Genomic DNA, 22,073 nt, shown 5'->3' on the forward strand with positions numbered 1-22,073 from the left:
CAGATTCTGTGGATCCTGTATTGGACTCTCAGAGCCCATGGGACTGGATTGGAAGCAGGTCGTCCCCTACGCCCCAAGGGATTGCCTGAGCAGTCCTGTTCTACCCAGCCTCACACAATGCAGAGCAACGCAACCCACAAGCGGCACCGCCAATCAGCCTGTCAATCACTTGACCCTCCCCTCTGGACGCGCTGCCTGGGAACAAGCCAATCAACGCGGGCGGAACGAAAGGCTCACATACGCGGAAGTCAGCCAATCATTCAGAGGCAGGGGCAGAAGAAAGGCGGGGTCAAAGCCGATTGACGACGCCTCCCGGTCCAGTATCGGCGGTGGCCAACCAGCTGGCGGAGGCGGCAAGGGGGCCAGCCAATGAGCGGAGGGTGGAAGGCGGGCCTTCCGCTGGCCCCTCCGCTTCATACGGCGGTGCACGAGGGAGTGATGCTGCAGTGCAGCTGCGGCGGGCGGAGGCTGGCGGGTCCTGAGGAGCAGCGGCAGTAGCAGCGCCGAGTCCGCGCACACCCACCTCACCACCGCCTTCCCTCTAACCACACCTCTCTCTTCCACCAACCCACTCCAGAAAAAAAACACACACACACTCGGCGCCCGGCGTCATGTGTGAGCGGCAGCGGGGCCGCAGGCGCAGGGACCCCGAGACATGGACACGCGCGTTGCCCAGGCCCGCAGCCGCTCCGTCCTGCTGCTCACTCGCGTCCGGCTCGGCCTGACAGCTCCCTAGCAACCGCCAGCAGGCTCTGCTCGCGTTTGAAACTCTCTAATTTCGAAGACTGCGTTAATACATTAATTTCCTTTAAGCGAGCACGGCTGCAAGGGTCGGGTCAGTATGTTGGCAGTGAGGATTGTCACCGCCGATTACTATATGTCCAGTCCGCTCCCCGGTCTGGATGTTTGCTACTCTGAGTTCAGGCAGGCTGAGGTGACCAGAGTGCCAGTGGTTCGTATCTTCGGGCCAACACCTGCAGGTAGGTGGTCTTATGGCAACTGTTGTGAAATCTTAACACTGCAGTGGTTTTACCCCGCTGGGGCTGCAAGCGGGCTCGGCTAGAGCGCTTGCCATTTTGTAAAGCCCTCACTGTAAAACACAGGCAGCCATGAAGCAATGGGTTTGTGTGCAGTACATTTAGTGCGTGCATAAAATTAATACACATGTTCAATATGCGACTGGGCATCAGTGGCTGTGTGCACCCCTGGATTTCTCTTGATGTCGAGGGAGATTTGATACTGTCAGCCAGACTGCTCTCAGATTTGACTTCTGTATCATATCTAATGGCTCAGCAGGGATAAAATCGTCTATTTTTTAAAAAAAATCTCTCGGGGAAGGTGGGAATTGTGTAGATCTTTTATTAATTGTAAAGAAAAATCTCTTTCTCCCTGATCAGCGTTGTTATAATTATCAGGCAGATCCATCCGTGTTCAGTTAGCAACCTTGGGGGGAACAGAACTAGCTGTAGTCTAATTCACATAGTAACTGAACCTCGTGTGGTAATAAATTCCAGGGAGCCATGCTCTCTCTAATGCACCAAAAAGGGACCAATTGAGGTGTAGTTTTGTTCACGTATTTTCAGCACCTTTCATGTTTAATTAGCTTTTATTTGCCGACCGTAATGTGACTTCAATTGCCATGTTTACTCGATAGCTCCAGACATATATTTTTACCAGTCATAGCCTGGCTGCAGTTAAAAATGCAACTGTTCTTCGGTTGTAGATGATACTGATACTGTTGAAGTTGTTGGTTCAGTTCTGTTTTCCTTGTTGATCCTCATGGGTGATCTTTACATGCAAAGAATGGAAGATGGAATAACTTTCTGAAAATTAGCAGTTTTGCTTTCAACAATGTGCATTAGAATTAGTGTTGATTGTAAAACATTTTAGTCCATATTTAATATCTTTAATTTGGAGACATCAGGCATGGTTTTCTCAAGCATTGCATATTATTCAGAGACTGGTTATATGGAATTGCTGCATATTTTTGCATCAAATTTGAGTATGGATGTTTTTAAGTCTGACTTTAGTAACTCAGCAAGAAGTTAATTGCATTTGTGGAATTACAATACTTGGGATTAATCATTTTGAATAATATGTTGAATCAGTTTTGGGGACTTGCTCAACCAAACAATGTTATGTTGATTTTCAAAGTGCATCTGGGATAAGATGCAGCCACTACTGAATTTGGTGCTTGCTTAATCTTTTAAAACTTCTCAATTTGTGTAGTTGGTTGGAAGTCACATGGGTGTATATTTTGAATTGCCAGCTGGTGTGAGGTTTAATGATGCCAAGAAGTGAGTGTGGCTGAAAGCTTCAATTTGTTTAAAATTCCTTTCTTAGGTAATAAATGTATGCACAGTCATTTTCCTCCTTCCACCTCCCCCTCCCCAATTTTTAAAAAGCATATTGCCTATATATAGTTTTGCAGCTAAAGCAATCTTTCTGTGTGGACACTTGCAGGGCTAGTAAACCAGATTAAGGAGTATCTGTTTGTTTCAAGCTCGGTCATCTTGTCACTGTATGCAATGCTCATGGGCATTACACAAACTCAGCAGGTCAAGCTGAATCTATGGAAAAGAGTAAACAGTGGGTGTTTACTCACTGAGACCCAGTTAACTTGGCTACCTGACTGCTGATGTGTCCATTGCTTTGGGAACGTGAACTTCTGGCACAATGCTAGTGTCTTCCACAGTGAAAACTGATGCAAAGTACTTGTTCATCTGTTATTTCTTTATCCCTCATTACTACCTCACCAGCATCATTTTCCAGTGGTCCAATATCAACTCTCACCTCCCTTTTGCTCTTTATATGACTGAAAAAGCTTTTAATATCCTGCTTTGTATTATTGGCTAGTTTGCCCTCGTATTTTATCTTTTCCCTTATGGCTTTGTTAGTTGCCCTTTTGGATTTTAAAAACTTCCCACTCACTTTTGCTACCTTATGCTTTTATGCACTCCTTGACTTCCCTTGTCAGTCATGGCTGCCTACCTTGACTACTTGGGAACTACTTCCTCTGTGGAACATGTCTGTCATGCGCCTTGTGAGCTATTACCAGAAACTTCAACCATCTCTCCTCTGCCGTCATCCCTGCCAGTATCCCTCTCCAATCCACCCGGGCAAGCTCTTCACTCACGCCTCTGTAGTTTCCTTTATTCCATTGTGATACTGATACATGTGACTTATGCTTCCCCCTCTCAAATTACAGTATGAATTCATCATATTATGATTGCTGTCTCCTAAGGGTTCCTTTAACTGAAGCTCCCTAATAAAATCTGGGTTATTACACAACACCCAATCAAAGATGACCTCTCCCCGAGTAGGTTCAAACATAAGCTGCACTTAAAAAGCCATCTCATAAGCCTTCAACTAACTCCCTCTGCAATCCGACACTAACCTGATTTTTTCCAATCCCCTTGCATACTGAAGTTCCCCCACTACAATTATGACATTACTCTTATACATGCCTTTTCCAGCTCCCTTTTGCAGTCTCAACCCCACATGTTGGCTACTATTTGGAGGCCTACATATGATTCTCATAACAGGTTTTTTTATCCTTGAAGTTTTTTTAGCTCTGCCCACGAAGATTCAACATTCTCTGACCCTGTGTTACCTCTTTCTAAAGATGTAATTCCATCTCTTACCAACAGAGCCATACCACCACCTATGCCTTCCCGACTGTCCTTTTGATACGAAGTATATCCTTTGATATTAAACTCCCAACTATGGCCTTCTTTCAGCCACAACATCATACTGTCCAATCTCTACTTGCGCTGAGTTCATCCACCTTATTCTGAATACTACGTGCACTTAAATACATCCCTTTCAGTCCTACATTCTTCGCCCTTTTGAATTTTTCCTGTTGTCCACAGTCTGCACTCTGGGTGTGACCACTGCTTCAGAAGTCTCGTCTATAATATCTTCAGCCTCCCAGAGTACATTCATCTCCAGCTCCATCTCCATGACCCAGTCGGTCAAGCGCTAAAGTCGGGTGCATTTCCTGCAGATCTGGGAATACAAGTCCGTAATTTGTTGAAAGTGGCGTCACAGATAGATCGGGTCGTAAAGAAAGCTTTTGGCACATTGGCCTTCAACATAACATCCCATCTCCTGTACTCATATTGATTTATAAAGTTGTATAAAATGTTGCTGAAGCCAAATTTGGAGTATTGTGTGCAGTTTTGGATACCTACCTACAGGAAGGATGTAAACAAAGTTGAAAGTACAGAGAAAATTCACAAGAATATTGCTGGGTCTGGAGGGCCTGAGTTATAAGGAAAGATTGAATAGGTGAGGACTTTATTCTTTAGTACATAGAAGATTGAGAGGAGATTTGAGAGGTGTGAAAATTTAAGGGGTATAGATGTGGTAAATACAAGCAGGCTTTTTCCACTGGGGTTTGGTTAAGGTGGGAAGTTTAAGGGGAGCATGAGGGGGAAAGTTATTCACTAAGAGGGTCATGAGTGTGGAATGAGCTGACGCACAAGTGGTGCATGTGAGCTCAGTTTCAATGTTTAGGAGAAATTTGGATAGAAGGGATATGGCGGGCCCATGGTACTGGTGCAGGTCGATGGGAATGGGCAGTGTAAATAGTTTTGGCATGGCCTAGATGGGCTGAAGGGGCCTGACTCAGTCTTTGAGATATAGTCGTCAGGTATCCTGAATTGCCACATCTGCCAGGAGGAGCATTCCATCCTGACTACTCTACTTTTTATTTTTTTTTAAAAAAAAAGCACTTGCCTCTTATCTGAGCTCCACCTGTTCACATTGAAACCTGTTGAGCCAAAGCCTTCCCATTATCACTGGCGCACTCTGACATTGGCCACTTTGCTTGACCCTACCATCCTTTCATTTGCAGCTGAGTTTAGGCTTCTGATTCCAAAGCTTGCTGCGCCTCTGCAGCCAAAAAAGACCAGCTTTACCCAAATCTGCTTCTTTTGTCTTCCGACTTCCTTACAGTGATTGGGCAGCACTTAAAATCAGTTGGCCCAACACAATGGAGCTGTGATCATGTATGCAGCTCGGTGGACCACATCATGTTCATACCTCCATTTTTGTCTTCCATCCCTCCCTATCTGAAAACATTATACCTGAAACTCAGCATCAGGCATCAATTACTTCAATAAACTGCACTTGGTTACTGAAATTGACTTCTGTTGATTAGCAATTTCAGTGTTTAAGTTGATGCTTGTAATTAAGACTATAACAAAAGTTGTTACTTTGATCTAAGCTGATTTTTTAAAATCTTATGCATTCCCTTTACATTTTCTAGTCTTGAGGTCCGCTCTGGCCATTTTATTAGGTACACCTGCTTGCTAATGCAAATATCTAATCAGCCAATCATGTGGCAACAACTCTGTGCCTAAAAAAATGATCAAGAGATTCAGTTGTTCAGACCAAACAGCATCAGAATGGGGAAGGAATGTGATCTTTGTGACTTTGACCCTGAAATAATTGTTGGTACCAGAAAGGGTGGTTTGAGTATCTCAAGCAACCACTAATCTCCTGGGATTAAAGCTTGGGCCATCCGAGTATGGCGTTCAATTCTGGAATCCTCTATAGGGAGTTTGTATGTCCTTCCGTAAATGTGTAGGTTTTCTTCAGGTGTTCTAATTTCTTCCCACAGTCCAAAGATGCATTGGTTAGTAGGTTAACTGGTCATTCTAACATTGTTCTGTGATAAAGCTAGGGCTAAATGGTTAGGTTGCTGGGCAGTGCGTCTCATTGCCCCAGAAGGGCCTGTTCCATTCTGTATCTCTAAATGAAATAAAAATTTCATGCACAGTAATCTCTAGAGCAGGGTTTTCCCAACTACTTTATGCCATGGACCCCTACCATTAACCAAGGGGTCCATAGACCCCATGCTGGGAACCCTTGCTCAAGAGTTTAGAGAATGGTGTGATAAACAAACATTCAGTGAACATCAGTTTTGTGGGTGACGAGAGAGATCAGAGGATAATGGCCAGACTGGATCTAGCTGACAGGAAGATGACAGCCTTTCGTTCTGTCCGCGTTTAATTCAGTTATTAATAAGTAATGCATTACAAATATAGTAGCTATGTATTGGTATCTAATAAACGGTGCAGATATTTGTCTCAAACATTTTTGTTGTGAGCACATACGCCTGTAATATTGGTAATGTAAAACACTGCAGCTCCTGTTCGTTGGTCAGATTGGTGGGGGAGCTGCGTTGCCTTGGGTGTTGTGTGGCCCAGGCTGTCATTCTGTGATGTCCCCTGTTACAGCCATGCAATGGGAGGAGGCACTGGAGGTGGTGTGCGAAAGAACAGATGTGGTGGGCACGCTGGAAGCCTTGCTGGTTGGGAGCTGACTCCTGCCTCAGTGCTGATCTCCAGTGTTCACTCGGTGGGAGACAAGTTAGATTGCCTTCACTTGCGGCTGGACACAGCATGAGACAGGCTGCTTTGCCTTCCTTGTGACCGAACCAGGACTAAATGAGGAACTGCTGTGTACTTGCAGAAATGTGGCTTCAAGACAACATCTCATGCAGCATTGTTCTTCAGGCTGTGCCATTCAGGGACTTGTGTTTATTTTTTTGTGACTGCACTATCATAACTATATGTGCTCGTTTGCACTTTGGCTCAAGAGGAACACAGTTTTGTTTCACAGCACAGGTGGTCCAAGTTCAATTCTTGCTGCTGCCAGTGAGGAATTTGTACTTTCTCCCCATGACCGCGTGGGTTTCCTCCCACAGTCCAAATCGGTCATTGTAACTTGTCCCATTATTAGGCTAGGATTGAATTGGGGTTATTGGGTGGCTTGGCTTGGAGGTCTCGAAGGGCCTCTTCTGCATTGTATCTCAATAAGAAAATATCTCTTTGTATTGTAAACAAAATAGTACACTTGCACTTTTCCTTGGTTGGCCAAAGTTTAGTGTAATTTTATCTGGGTGCTCACAGGCAGAAAGCAAGGTCTGCCAGAAAACCTACCAGTGATTATAGGCCTGAATAGTGATCTGCTTAAGACTTTTCCCGTGAAAGCAATCTTTCTGGTCTAAATGATTTCATTACACAAAATTTGTGTTTTGTCAACAAAAAAAGTAAAACAAAATCAATCCAGCCAAGTTCTGCTGTACATCCCATTCTCAAGTTGGGACGGTCTTGTAGTCACTGAGACTATCAACTATCTTCAGGAGCATATTGATGTTTTTTTTTCATATAAAAAAAAAGCAGGATTGCTGTACCTGCTGCAGACTTCATGCACACCTGCACCGGTTTATGGTGGGTTTCAGGAATGCTTGGGTTGGGGTCTGGCTGGATCACTTCACCCCACATCTTTATATCCTTGGTGCAAATAAGACTTCCATTGCAGAAGTGAGAGGGGCAACTTTTAATACTAGGAAGCATTTATCTAAGTAGTGTCAGGAAGCATTTATCTTTTTAAAAAAAAAGTCCAATGGAAATGCAGAGGTTGAAACTCCACATCTGGAGTTGTACATCCTTGATGGATGGTGGTTGTGGACCAGTTGACTGTATTTGAAAACATTAGTCGAATTTCCTCACGTAGCATCCTAGGTTTAACCAACTGTAGTACTTTATTTTGTGTTTACATTGGTAATCTGCAGATTCTGGGGTCAAAGCAACACTCACAACACGCTGGAGGAACTCAGCAGGTCGGGCAGCATCCGTGGAAAAGATCAGTTGATGTTTTGGGCTGGAACTCTTCGTCAGGACTGTAGAGGGAAGGGGCAGAGGCCCTATAAAGAAGGTGGGGGGAAGGTGGGAAGGAGAAGGCTGGTAGGTTCCAGGTGAAAAACCAGTAAGGGGAAAGATAAAGGGGGTAGGGGAGAGGGGGGAAGGCAGGGAGGTGATGGGCAGGAAAGGTGAATAAAGAATAGGGGAAAGCAATGGGTAGTAAAAGGAGGCGGAACCATGAGGGAGGTGATAGGCAGCTGGGGGAGAGGGCAGAGTGAAATAGGGATAGGGGAAGGGAGGGGGAGGGAATTAACGGAAGTTGGAGAATTCTATGTTCATACAAGGGGGCTGGAGACTACCTAGATGGTATATGAGGTGTTGCTCCTCCAACCTGAGTTTAGCCTCATCATGGCAGTATAGGAGGCCATGTATGGACATATCCGAATGGGAATTTGAAGCAGAGTTGAAGTGGGTGGCAACCGGGAGATCCTGTCTGTTGTGGTGGACGGAGCGGAGGTGCTCGACGAAGCGGTCCCCCAATCTGCGTCGGGTCTCACCGATGTAGAGGAGGCCGCACCAGGAGCACCGGATGCAACAGATGACCCCAACAGACTCACAAGTGAAGTGTTGCCTCACCTGGAAGGACTGTTTGGGGCCCTGAATGGTGGCAAGTGAGGAGGTGTAGCACTTGCGCTTACAGGGATAAGTGCTGAGTGGGAGATCCGTCGGGAGGGTCGTGTGGACCAGGGAGTCACGGGTCCCTGGTCCACACGTACTTTACCAATGACCTTCTCTCCATTATAACATAAGGAATTGATTTGTTTGATGGTTATACTTTTGCCTCTTTATTCTCTGCCTTTCATCGGCTAACAAAGCAGTCTGTATCTACCCACCACAACAGGACCTTGAAGCACTTGGGCAGTGACAGTCCTAACAGATGTCTAACCATGTGACCCTTTGCCTCCATCTCATTCTTCGCAATGATATTCAGGTAGATAATCAACCCAAGGTCCGCTTCCTCTCCCAGGCTATCATCCTAGCACCAACTCTCTTACTGCATTTGTCTAGCTTCAGTGTAATAGCCTTGTCATTTGGCCTCCGACGCAAGACCTTGAAATGGGTATTCTGAACTGTTATACCAGATAATTAGAAGGACAAGGCCTTCAAGCTCTTCTCAAAACATCCGTGGAAATATAACATCCTTATCAATCAGGCCCCTTAGCTGTAAACTGAGAAGGATCAGCATGAAAGGTACTAAACATGGGGTTTTCTTGGGAGTACGTGAAAGCTCGGTTAAAAATATCAGGAGTGCAGGTGGCACAATTTACACCTTACCTTTTTTTTTGCATCTTGCTTCAAATCCAAGGTTAAGAGCCACTTATAGTAGTGCAGTTGTATTTTTGAGGTACATGTGCGGCAATTCTTGACTGCCCTTTTTTTGGTTGACAATTCTCTGCAGTAGTCATTTACTTCTGAGACAATGAGTTTGTCTATTCAAGTGATTATTTTTCATTTTTTTAAAAAAAAGTTGACAATTCTTGATTGTGCAAATACTGTAGCATCTGAGGTGTTGTCATATGAGAAGTTAAATCAAGGCTTAAATCAAAGCACATCACTTATTTCTGGTGGTCTAGTTAATATGCATGATCTTGATATACAACCCAGTAATTGTTTGAGGGGGCAAGCTGTGAATTAGATATACTTTATTGATCCTGAGGGAAATTGGGTTTCGTTACAGCCGCACCAACCAAGAATAGAGCATAAATATAGCAATACAAAAAGCACAAACAATCAAACAACAAAATGCAAACTATGCCAGATGGAAATAAGTCCAGGACCAGCCTATTGGCTCAGGGTGTCTGACCCTCCATGGGAGGAGCTGCAAAGTTCGATGGCCACAGGCAGGAACGACCTCCCGTGACGCCCAGTGTTGTATCTCGGTGGAATATGGCCAGAGTCCAACATAATATCCGGTCTACAAACACGTTCCTCGATCGTAATATGACCCGGATTGCACCATCCGTTGTTAACCAGAACAGCAAGCTCCCAGCTCCTTTATGCTTACCGCTGTCAGTGCACTTCCGGTCAGGCCGAACGGTCTAGAAGCCGTCCATGGAAAGATTTGATCAGTTATGTCCTCATGCAGCCCCGTTCCAGTAAAACACATAACACTGCACTCCCGAAATGTTCTCTGACGCCTGGCTAGCGCTGTAAACTTGTCCATTTTATTACCCACCGAACTCCTCTTCTCCATAAGTCTCTGTTGTCTCGACCTGGTCCTCTTTCCTCGCCTTTGTGATCCCCCTCTGCATCCTCCGTGAGATTTCAGCAGGGGTGTCCGAATTAGCATATTTCCTACATGCTAATAGCGATTATTGAATTGACTTTGTTTCTTGCATCCTTCACATACATGAGTAAAAATCTTTACATTATGTCTCTGTCTAAATGTGCAATCACAGTAATTTATAATAATTTGTAATACATAGAACAGTCAATTACTTTGTTTGCCCAGAAACAGTGAAAAGTACTTGGGTAAATCATTGCAAAATGCAACATGCATAGCCTGCTCTAGCAGTGATGTAACTCATCTGGTCGCTTTTAGGGAGTGGTGATCACAAGATGTTGAGACGTGGCATTAGTGCCATCATATAATAAGATGTAGAATTTAAAGGCTTTGCTAGACATGCAGTTCCTGTGGCTCTTGAGGCTAAGCTGAAGGTGGACTTCCTCTGGATCTAAATGTAGCCATGACTGGAACTGAATTTGCAACCAGTGGGCAAGTTGCAACCATGAGCTTAAAAGTAATGCACTAATGTCATTTTTTTCTCCCTATTTGGAAGAGGTTTGGAAGTCTGATTTTAAACTTCAGTGGGGTTGGCACCTGAAAAGCTGGTTCTTGTGTGTGCTGGTTGGATTGCTTCCCTTCCCACTGTTCAGAACATGTCACCTGTCTGTCACCTCAAGAAAGCTGTCATGTTGGCTTATTCTGCTGAGCAGCTCATGCCTGGTTATCTCCAGACTGGAGAGCCAGGGTTGGGAGACCTAGAGAGCTTGAAACTGTCTAAACATATGTTAACCGGATCAGAGCTTGGTCTTGAATCATCTGAGATTCCTTTATCAATGGATCAAAATGTAAATTGTCATTGTAGTTTGCACATAGTCTTTGTGTAACACTAAACCTTTTGCTCTTCAATATGAAGTCGAAGACTTGTGTTGTTAGAAACACCATAGACAATCCCAATTGTGAGAAACGCCATAGACAATCCCAATTGTGATTGACACAAACTTTACCTTAGTTCAGGAACTTGGATGCTTTCGTATTGACATCACTACCAGACAAAATCAACAGTGACATTCCACAGATAGCTCACAAAACTATTCTAAATATGCTTCTTTTCCTGAACTGTGTTCGATTGCACCCTATAATTTCATGTTTGTTATAATTTTAAGGCCAGCTGAACATTCTGGCACGTGTGCTGTCTCGTGATGAATTCAGTGAGGTTGAGAGCGGAGTGGGCCGTCGTCATTTCCTAATGGTGAAACTTGAACCAGTGGTTGGTTCCATTACTCCTCGCAGATTAAAGCACCAGCAAGATTGAAATCAAGGATGAGAGTGCAAGATGAGCGAGTGTTTAGTGCTGTCTGCCTGCATTTGAGCGGTTTCCCTTTTGCTGCTGCCAGTACAAGGTGAGGTTTGGTTGCCTTGGCAAGGCTCATGGCTGTGGATCTTTTTTGGGGAACTCTGCAGCTTGATGTTTAGTGTCCTCGTCCTGAACATGCTCTATAGTTGTGGACTCATTTTTGGAGGACTGTGGTTTGTGTTCCATGTGTTTCTGGTTATTCTTTTGTTGTTGCTCTTTGCATAGCCAGTTGCGGGTCTGGATCAAATCGTGCAACTGAGGCCTGCAGCCATTGACACGGTGCAAAACTGGACTAATTGTCACTCCTGGATTGTTTTGGGGTCTGTGGTTTAATATTTGCTCACTGCTTGTGTGATTTTTTTTGTGTGTGTGCGCTGTTTTGATTTCCTTAAATGGATTTAAAGGTGTTTCTTTGTTTCGTGGCTGCCTGTGGGAGGAGGTGTTGTATACTGTATACATACTTTGATAATGTACTTTGAAACTTTAGAATATGACTTTTTTTCAGCAGGTTCTGTTCCACAAAGCTAGGATTGTATGTTCTGGAAAGAAGACTGGAATCATCAGAGGGTGATCTGGTTAAGAATGAACCATTTGCCTGTCTAAAGCCTTCAATGATATAAGTGTATATCTCACAGCTTACTCTCATTGGCTTACTCTAAAGTGGAACTAGTATGCCTGAGTCATCAACCATTATGCCCTAATCAAAATCCTAGTCCACATTCCAGAGGATAATAGACACTAGGTGCAGGAGTAGGCCATTCAGCCCCTCAAGCCAGCACCACCATTCATTGTGATCATGGCTGATCATCCACAATCAGTACCCTTTTCCTGCTTTCTCCCCATATCCCTTCACTCTGCTATCTTTAAGAGCTCTATCTAACTCTTTCTGAAAGAATCCAGAGAATTGGCCTCCACTGCCTTCTGAGGCAGACATTCCACAGAACCACAACCCTCTGTGTGAAAAAGTTTTTCCTTAACTCCGTTCTAAATTGTCCACCCCTTATTCTTAAACTGTGGCCTCTGTTTCTGGACTCCCCCAACATCGGGAATATGTTTCCTGCCTCTAGCGTGTTCAATCCCTTAATAATCTTATATGTTTCAATCAGATCCCCTCTCATCCTTCTAAATTCCAGTGTATACAACCCCAGTCGCTCCAATCTTTCAACATATGACAGTCCCGCCATCCCGGGAATTAACCTCGTGAACCTACGCTGCACTCCCTCAATAGCTAGAATGTCCTTCCTCAAATATGGAGACCAAAACTGTACACAGTACTCCAGGTGTGGTCTCACCAGGGCCCTGTACAACTGCAGAAGGACCTCTTTGCTCCTATATTCAACTCCCCTTGTTATGAAGGCCAACATGCCATTAGCTTTCTTCGCTACCTGCTGTACCTGCATGCTTATTTTCAGTGACTGATGAACAAGGACACCTAGATCTCGTTGTACTTCCCCTTTTCCTAACTTGACACCATTCAGATAATCTGCCTTCCTGTTCTTGCCACCAAAGTGAATAACCTCACATTTATCCACATTAAACTGCATCTGCCATGCATTTGCCCACTCACCCAACCTGTCCAAGTCTCCCTGCATTCTCATAACATCCTTCTCATATTTCTCACTGCCACCCAGCTTTGTGTCATTGGCAAATTTGCTAATGTTACTTTTAATCCCTTCATCTAAATCACTAATGTATATTGTAAATAGCTGTGGTCCCAGCACCAAGCCTTGCGGTACCCCACTAGTCACTGCTTGCCATTCTGAAAAGGACCCATTAATCCCTAAACAACAGGAATTCTGCAGATGCTGGAAATTCGAGCAACACACATCAAAGTTGCTGGTGAACGCAGCAGGCCAGGCAGCATTTCTAGGAAGAGGTACAGTCGACGTTTCAGGCCGAGACCCTTCGTCAGTCCTGTACCTCTTCCTAGAAATGCTGCCTGGCCTGCTGCGTTCACCAGCAACTTTGGTGTGTGTTCCATTAATCCCTACTTTGTTTACCAGGACAAACTGGTTCTAATGAATTCAATGCCTCAGCAAAAGATACTTTCAGCAAGATATAATAACAATTGAGCTAATTTAAAATATAAATTTAAATTTTAATTTAAAAATGTAACCAATAAAAGCTAATTTAAAAATTCTGACCAAATACTTTGGAGCATTGTTTATCATAACACCCTGTTTCATCAGGGGGAAAGCACAATGCTTCATGGTAATATTGATCTAGAATAATTGTTGACGCAGGATAGGAGACAGGTGAACAAGAACCAGGAGATTTCTGAAGGAAGAATCACCGAAGGACTATGTACTGCAACGATTGGAATGAAATCAAAAAGGCTTGGGTTACATGAAACCATTGGATGTCACCTCAGACCAACAAGTCAAAAACTCCATAGGCCAACTGAAAAGCAAGATTATGTTCTAAATGTACTGGTGGGGGTGAAGGGGAGTTGCAATTTTGGTCTACCACATCTGGGAAGAGTAAGTAAGGAGACTTCAGATTGTATAATCCTGACCATCTTCAAGAAGGGAGATATCCTGTTATGATATCTGCAGAAGGTTCCCATACTGTCTGCCGCAAGGAAAGGTTGGTGCAGAGTCTTTGACCAGTGGCCAAAGAGCTGTTTTTTGAATCAGTGGATTCTGTCATCTGTGGGCAGTTGTATAGAGTCTACATTATGCATTCTTTATAAGAGAAAGGCAATAAGTAACATCAGCCATTAAGTATTGACATTTTAATTTGTCTGATGCAAAAATATGACAATTTCTTCTCAAATTTAGTTGCCTAGATAAATGTTTCATCTGCTGCAAGCCTTTCTCTCAACCAGTGAATTCACACAGATTCAGAATGGATGTAGCCTTGTTTGGCACCAGTTTGTACGTCACCCCATATGCTATCCTGATCTTCATCTTGTCTCCAACATGTGCTCTGGTGAGTTCAAGAAATTTATGGGACAAATGGTAGTACTTTTTGATCTGCATTTCATTGTTTCAGAAACAAGAGTAAATTCTGTAAGCAAGCTGTGGTTGTAGATGCTGCTTCCACGTTTGGAGGAGGGAACCTGCACTTCCGCAAAGTCATGTTTCAGCTTCATAATTGCCTGAACCGTATAATAGCCTACAATGAGACTAAGAATGTGAATTGCTTCAAATTGGTGAGAGCCACCTTTCAATGGCAGGGAGAGGTCGATGAAACTGGGAATTGTTTGTTGTATGCCAGCCTTGCTATCGTCCACTTTAATGAGGAAAAAAGTTTAAAGATCGAGATACCTTTAAGAGTCAGCACCTAGCCCATGGTTTAACTGGACAGCAGTGAACCCTGATTTCCTGTATGCTTCTGATATATGGACTACTTAACAGTTATCTCTTCGTTACTGGAAAGATGTCAGCTTTGTGTCCTCAAAGTGCTTCAGATCCACTGGATAAGCGAACCTCTCCCAAGCCGGCAGCCTCTAAGTGTACCTGTCAGCTCCAGTATCACAAGCAAAGTTGATAAGGTGGATAGACGGAACAATTCAAGTATGTTCTTAAAGCCACCTTGAATGGGAAATGTTAACATTGCAGTCCTATGACCACTCAACGGAGTATTCAAGAAGGCACTGAGAACCTCCAGGGTCCTTCCAGATGCATACAAAAGCCATGGGAAATGTGTCGAAGAAGCTCATCTCTCAAATTGCTCACCTAACCACCTTCAGTCTAGCTATGACAGTCTAACATTGTCCTCATCAGCCATCTAGATCAGGGGTTCCCAACCTTTTTCATGCCATGGACTCCTATCATTAACTGAGGGGTCTGTGGACCCAGGTTGGGTACCCCTGATCTAGATCAATCCTGACCATACTAGTAAAATTTAGCACCGGATATCTTGGGTGTATGAAGGAAAGGGTCAGTTCTGTAGTTTGATTTGCTGTTTGGAGATTTTGATCCTGTTTGTATAGAGCTGAGGTATTACAGTGGAAGGAAAAAAGCAACCAGTTTCATCTACATCACAATCTCCAAATGATTTGTTGGAAGAGGGGCATTATTTGAGCCTTTTGCACTTTTATTCAGGGGATGTGTAGATTGAGTGGCGGGGTGGAGATGTTTCTTTACCAAACGAGGTGTAAGAAGCTGCTTTCCTCCACTAGCCTGCAGATCACCCATGGGAAAGGTATAGCACCTGCCTCATCGATTTTACCCCCACCCCCAATCCAAGATCAGGGTTACATGGAGCCATAGGGGCAGTTGGTTGGTTCATATTGCAAGTCCTGGTTATGTGACCACTGGCACCAGGCAGACAATTTCTGAAGAGTACAGGTGTCTCCCACTTTTTGAACGTTCGCTTTACAAAACCTCACTGTTGCGAAAGACCTACATTAATTCCCTGTTTTCGCTAACAGAAGGTGTTTTCACTGTTACGAAAAAAGCAGCTCACGCCCCGAGCAGCCAATCCTTCCCTGGATTCAGAACTGCATTCTAGCCGGCATTGCTTAAACACGTGCCTGAGAGCAGCCGTTAGCAAGATGAGTTCTAAGGTATCAGAAAAGGCTAAAAGGGCTCGTAAGGATGTTACACCTAGCGTAAAACTAGACATAATTAAGCGTTTCGACCGTGGTGAACGAAGTAAGGACAAAGTGAGTTTGGCTTGTGGAAGTTGACGAAGATGATGTTGAAGAGGTTTTAGCATCCCGAGAACTGATAGATGAAGAGCTGATGCAATTGGAAGAGGAAAGGATAACAATCGAAACGAATGCAGTAGCGAAAGTGAAGTCGTCCAAGAACTGAACGTGATGCAACTGTGTGAGATTTCTGCTGCAGTGATAAAGTGCGACTTTAATTTTGAAAGGGTACGTTGGTTTAGTGCATATTTGCAAGATGGTTTGAGTGCTTACAAAGAAGTGTATGATAGGAAGATGAGAGAGGCTAGCAGTCAAGCAAGCTTTCAGCAGACGACGAACCTTGACCTTCGACATCGAGGTAGGCAGACATAGAAGATGACCTGCCTGCCCTGATCAACGATGAGATGACACCCCAGTGTCCCACCACCCCGACCCCCGGGCCATGGACAGATACCAATCCGCGAAGAATGCAGTGGTAGCCGGGACGCACCCAGCACATCTTTAAGTAAAAAGCCAAAATAAACAAGCTGATTAATTAGGTGCTGCCCGGCATGTAAATGTCAGCCCAGATTAGAGGCGCCGCAATCGCCTCTGATCTGGGCCGACATTTACGTACTGGACAGCACCTAATTAATTAGCTTGTTTGTTTCGGCTTTTTCCTTAAAGATGTGCTGGGTGCGTCCCGGCTACCGCTGCATTCTCCGCGAATTGGTATCTGTTCACGGCCCAGAGGGTGGGGGCCACTGCACCACCCTAACCTCCGACTCAGCCTAACACACCATCAGTGTGCTCGATGTCTTCCCGATTCCCGTAAATGATATTACACTGTACATACATTATTTCTACTTTAAATCGACTGTGTATTTTTAGGTGTTATTTGGCATTATTTGGCAGCTTCATAGCTTAAAGGTTACTGGAGAGCGCTTGCGCCCTGTTTTTGCCGAGAGTGCTTGCGTGAGATTTTCGCTACAGAGAACAGTGCAGGCAATAATTGTAGAGAAGTATTTCTACTTTATATAGGCTGTCTATTTATCATAGCATTCCTGCTTTTACCATATGTTACTGTTATTTTAGGCTTTGTGTTATTTGGCATGACTTGGTAGGTTATTTTTGGGTCTGCGAACGCTCAAGTTTTTCCTATATAAATAAATGGTAATTGCTTCTTCGCTTTACGACCTTCTGGCTTACGAACCATTTCACAGGAACGCTCTGTCTTCGGGTGGCAAGGGAAACCTGTATTGACAATGGCTGGCGTCACCCAATTTATAAAGGCACAGCCCAGCAGAAGGCAATGGCCAGCTGCTTTAGAAAAATTTGCCAAGAACAATCCTGGTCATGAGACCATGTTTGCCCACTTCATGTGACATAGCACATGATGATATGTAGTAACGTGAGAATCAAGTACACTTTGTCTGGGGGCACAGTCCCAGACAGGTAGGTGTTACAGTGGGTAATGTTGCCTCACAACTCCAGTAACTTGGTAGTGTGTGGAGTTGGAATGTTTTTGTACTCCAGTGCATTAGTTTATTCTCATCTCCTAAACAGTCAGTGTCAATGTGGTGATAGAGAATCATTGGAGTATTAATAGTGTGACAGAATAGGCTACGGGGAAATAAGTGGGATTGGTGGAAAGGGAGCTGGTGTGGATTTGATGCAAGAAGCTGTATGGCTGAACTTCAGAAGGAAATTTTCTTGTTCGGTTTGTTTTAATACTTTATCGATGGAAAAGAATATTGAGGTCAGAATGTTTTGTCTTGAACAAAGCATTTTGAATGTGTGTCTATGCTTCATCAAAATAGTGACAAACTTAAAGTTTACAAATCAATCCAAGATATTTGGGCACTGCTGGTGAAGCAAATTATTAATGAGTAGGGGCAATTGAGGTTGCTCCCTTTCAGAAAACATACAAGTTCTGTGAGGTACAACAATAGTTGTCAACTTGTAAAATTCTTTCATTGTACTTTTTCCCTGGTGCCATGGTAACCTAAAGTTTCCATAGTGCTCATGGTATAGGCTGGCCAAAGTTCAAAATCTGTTCAGCATTATCCTCTAGTTTTTAAATCTGATTAGTAACCTTGTACGGTTTGGCATGTGATGAAATTCACCTTTCTATCCATTCCCCCCCCCCCCACCCCCAATGCACTTCACACCCACCCTACTGCCACTCCCAACACAAGTTTTATTTCAGCTGTTAGTTAGCATCCCAGTGATAGACATGAAACGGTGCCTTTCTGGGAGCATCATCCATCATAGGCTGCCCCAGTTAAATCCTTGCCATGTTTTTTCCCAAGAGAGTAGCCCCTGAAATAGCAGAACAAAGAAAACATGAGACTGCAATCTAAATAGGAGTCAAGCAGCACTTCATTGTGAGCAAATTATCCAGTTTTATCATGTGACATTTGGATTTTCTTTTGGATCGCTCTGCTTTAATAGTGTCTGTATGGTGCAAGTTTTACTGAGCGCTGCTGTTGTAAGTGATTCTTGTCTGGACATTGTAGTTTGGAGAGCAGGTCAGAAACTAGGAATCTTGCAGTGACTAACTTGCTTCCTATCATGAATAAGAGAAAATGTGCAGATGCTGGAAATCCAAGCAATGCTGGAGAAACTCAGCAGAATGGACAGTATTTGTGGAAAAGAGTACGGGTGATTTAGGCTGAGACCCTTCATCAGGACTGGGGGAAAAGAAAAGACGAGTCAGTGCAAGAAAGTGGAGGGGAGGAAGAACCACAAGGTGATAGATGAAGCAGGAGTGGGGGAGAGGGGGTGAAATAAAGAGCTGGGAAGTTGCTTTCTGCTTTCTTCAGGGATCGCTTCCTACGCGACTCCCTTGTCCATTCATCCCTCCCCACTGATCTCCCTCTTGGCATTTATCCTTGCAAGTGGAACAAGTGCTCTTTCAGTTTAAACCATTTCAAAAAGGATTGATAGCAATAATTTATAAAAGGTTATTGAACTCATGAATGATATCTAATGATAAAATTAAATGTGCTTGGGAATTGGAATTTCAAGAGTCAGTTTTAGATAATCACTGGAGTAAAATTTTTCATTTGTTTAATAACTCAAAGGCGGGAGGAGAGAGAGCAGCGCACCGCGCGTGCACAGCCCTCCGGTGAAAAAAGATCGCGTATCCATTAAATAGGGGCCGTGATCAATTCTGCTTTGATGGAGACGGACGTGAAAGCACAGGAACATCTGGAGAAATTTCTGAAACGCCAGTTCGCTGCTGTTGTTACTACGCGGTTGGGAATCGTCTGGAGGGAAGGCTTCAAAATCCCCGGGTTTGCCTGCTGTTGGTGACCGAGATTGAGGTCGAATCGTTCGGACAGAGATGGCGCTCAGTACTTGGTGTCGGAGAGCTGATCGGAGGCTCTAAGTTTTCGGATGACTCAGAGTCTGACTGTGGTCAGCATGGCAGGGAGAGTTTTTCTTCCTTCTGTCGGCGTGAGATGTGGGACATTTGAGAGACTTTGAACTTTTTACTGTTCCCATGGGTGACTTCAAGTTATGGTATTGTTGCACTGTTGTAACTATATGTTATAATGTGGTTTTGTTAATTTTTTCAGTCTTGGTCTGTCCTGTTTTGTGATATCACACCGGAGGAAATATTGTATCATTTCCTAATGCATGCATTACTAAATGACAGTAAAAGAGGACTGTGTGTCTTCATAATCTAAACTCATCTATTTGTGCTCATCATTCCTTGATACAGTTCAAGGTAGTGCATCGGGCCCATATGTCAAAGGATAAACTAGCACGTATTTTTTCCAATATCAGTCCTATTTGTGATAGATGTAATACTGAGGTGGCCACTTTAACTTGTGTATTGGTCTTGTATAAAGCTAGATAACTTCTGGAGAGAAGTTTTTAAAATGCTAACAAAAGTCTTGGATCTGGATCTATAACCTAATTTGCTTACAGCAATTTTTGGGATTATCCCATCGGAAGCAGGAAATATTCCTGTTTCCGTTCAACATATGATAGCCTTTTCAACTTTATTGGCTAGGAGAGCCATTTTATTGAAGTGGAAGGATCCTAATCCACCTACAGTCTTTTATTGGCTCTCCTCCATTATGTCCTCTAAGTTTAGAGAAAATAAGTCAGACATTTGATGCATCCTTTAAATTTGAGCAAATCTGGTGACCTATTATCCAATCTTTTCAATTTAAATTGATTTATTACTCTTCCAATTTTTTTTCGAAGTTTTAGATTTGATCAGAAAGTTTTTTTTCGGTTGTATCCTCAAAATGGAATGCCCAGTCCCTCTTGTTTTTTTTATATATAGTGTGGGTTTTTTTTCTTCATTTAAAATTCAATGTTTTTTCCTTCCTTTTCATGAACTGATAAGAGGAGAATCGCTGGTTTCTTTTTTATTATGTATTTTACACTAGCTTAATATGTATGATTTCGATAATGTCTATCTTAATCTTGGTTTGTATTGTTATTGATATAAGATAATTCTCCTCTTTGTACTTGTGTTTGTTTTAAATCAATAAAAAGACTAATGAAGAAGTGGAACAAGTGCCACACCTGCCCCTACACCTCCCCACTCACTGCCAGTCCGTCCAGGTGAGGCAACACTTAACCGATACAGATTGGGAGATCGCTTCACTGAGCACCTAAACTCAGTCCAGCAGAAAAAGTGAGAGCTCCCAGTGCCACCCATTTTAATTCCACTTCCCATTCACATTCTGACATGTCAGTCCATGGTTGCCCCTACTGTCACAATGAGGCCACACTCAGGTTGGAGGAGCAACGCCTTAATTCCATCAGGGTAGCCTCCAACCTGATGGCATAAACATTGATTTCTTGAATTTCAGGTAATGCCCCCCTCCCCCTTCACCATTACCATTTCCCTCTCACATTATCACCTTATCTGCCTATCACCTCACTCTGGTGGTGCTCCTGTTTTTCTTTCTTCCATGGCCTTCTGTCCTTGCCTGTCAGATTCCCTCTTCTCCATCCTGTATCTCCCCCCACTTTCTTACTCTAACTCCATCTTTTTTTCCCAGTCCTGATGAAGGGTTTCTGCCTCAAACATCAGCTGCACTTTTTTTTTTCCATAAATGCTATCTGGCCTGCTGAGTTCTTCTAGCATTCTGTGTGTGTAACTTGTTCCTGACTCTCCCCAAATCCTGCCCGCTATTTAAAGGACTCATCAGGAGTATGATACAGCACTCGAAGCTCAACACCATACAGCACACATCCATGATCATTCACCTACTCTGTCACCAGCAGAGCAGTTAGTATCATCTAGAAGATGCTCTCGGCAGCAACTTGCCAAGACTTGAAACCCATGATGTGTATCAGGCTGAAGAATGAACATTGAATGTATTGGATGCAACCACTGGAAGTTGCCTTCCAAGCTAATAACTACTGTGACTCAGAAATGCATAATTGTCATTGAGTCAGAATCTTGAAACACTCTTCCCAGCAGCAATGTGGATATTCCACACCTCGTGCACTATAGCCATTCAAGATTCATCACCACCATCTCTGGCAATTATAAGCTGAGCCGGCAATTATAAGCTGAGCCAGCATTTGAAGCCTATGTCCCTTTCATGGAGGAGGAAAAAAAGAAAAGTGATACGTTGCTGCAGTGTGGCGGAAATCTTTGAGCTAGATGGATCAGACGAATGAGTGACAATGGTAAAAATAGTAAATGCTTAAAAATAGTGGTGGAAGTTTGGTGAGAGGATGCCATGAAAAGGGCAGATGGTATGTATTAACTGAGTACACTTGCATGGGAAAGGGTGAAAGTGTGTGACCTTCAATTAGTGCATATGCCAGGCTAATGCAAGGGAATTTGATTGCAGAATAAACCACATTATATGGTGGAGGTTGGAGTGAAAAAGGGCATCTCTCTAGGAGACTGCTGGGAATGCCTCAAATACATAATTTCCTGATCTAGGTCTACAGAGAGTGGAGTATTCCCTGTATATCTTATGAAGAGCTAGGCATTTGACTTCTGGAAATCTTTGTATGGGGAAACGAAGCACATGCTGCCTCTATCTATCTTTTCAAAAGTACAGCATTCCATAATGTCTAGTGATAGAAGTCAGCTAGCGAATTGGATGGGTTTGGCCAGAGTTCACCACAAATAATGTATCTAATTTATCAAAAAGGAAGATGGTTGCGAACATTTGGCAGGTGGAGTCACTTGCAGCTGGTGCATTAAGACTA

At 43.6% G+C, this 22,073-nt stretch overlaps 1 protein-coding gene across 3 annotated transcripts in view; it reads left to right on the top strand.

Moving 5' to 3' along the window:
* The first annotated feature begins 447 nt into the window (after positions 1–447).
* Positions 448–22,073, top strand: part of rev3l (REV3 like, DNA directed polymerase zeta catalytic subunit) — a 222,205-nt gene continuing 200,579 nt past the window's right edge. For 2 of the 3 annotated variants that reach the window (XM_063040747.1, XM_063040749.1), the window contains exon 1: positions 448–980. In XM_063040747.1, the coding sequence (XP_062896817.1) occupies positions 842–980 (139 nt within the window). In that variant the 5' untranslated portion in view covers positions 448–841. Of the gene's footprint in view, positions 981–13,446; positions 14,228–22,073 lie in introns of those variants that run through there. The other variant, XM_063040748.1, reaches the window with a different exon arrangement.

Source organism: Mobula hypostoma, chromosome 2 (assembly GCF_963921235.1).
Source record: "Mobula hypostoma chromosome 2, sMobHyp1.1, whole genome shotgun sequence".
Taxonomy (NCBI): Eukaryota; Metazoa; Chordata; class Chondrichthyes; order Myliobatiformes; family Myliobatidae; genus Mobula; species Mobula hypostoma.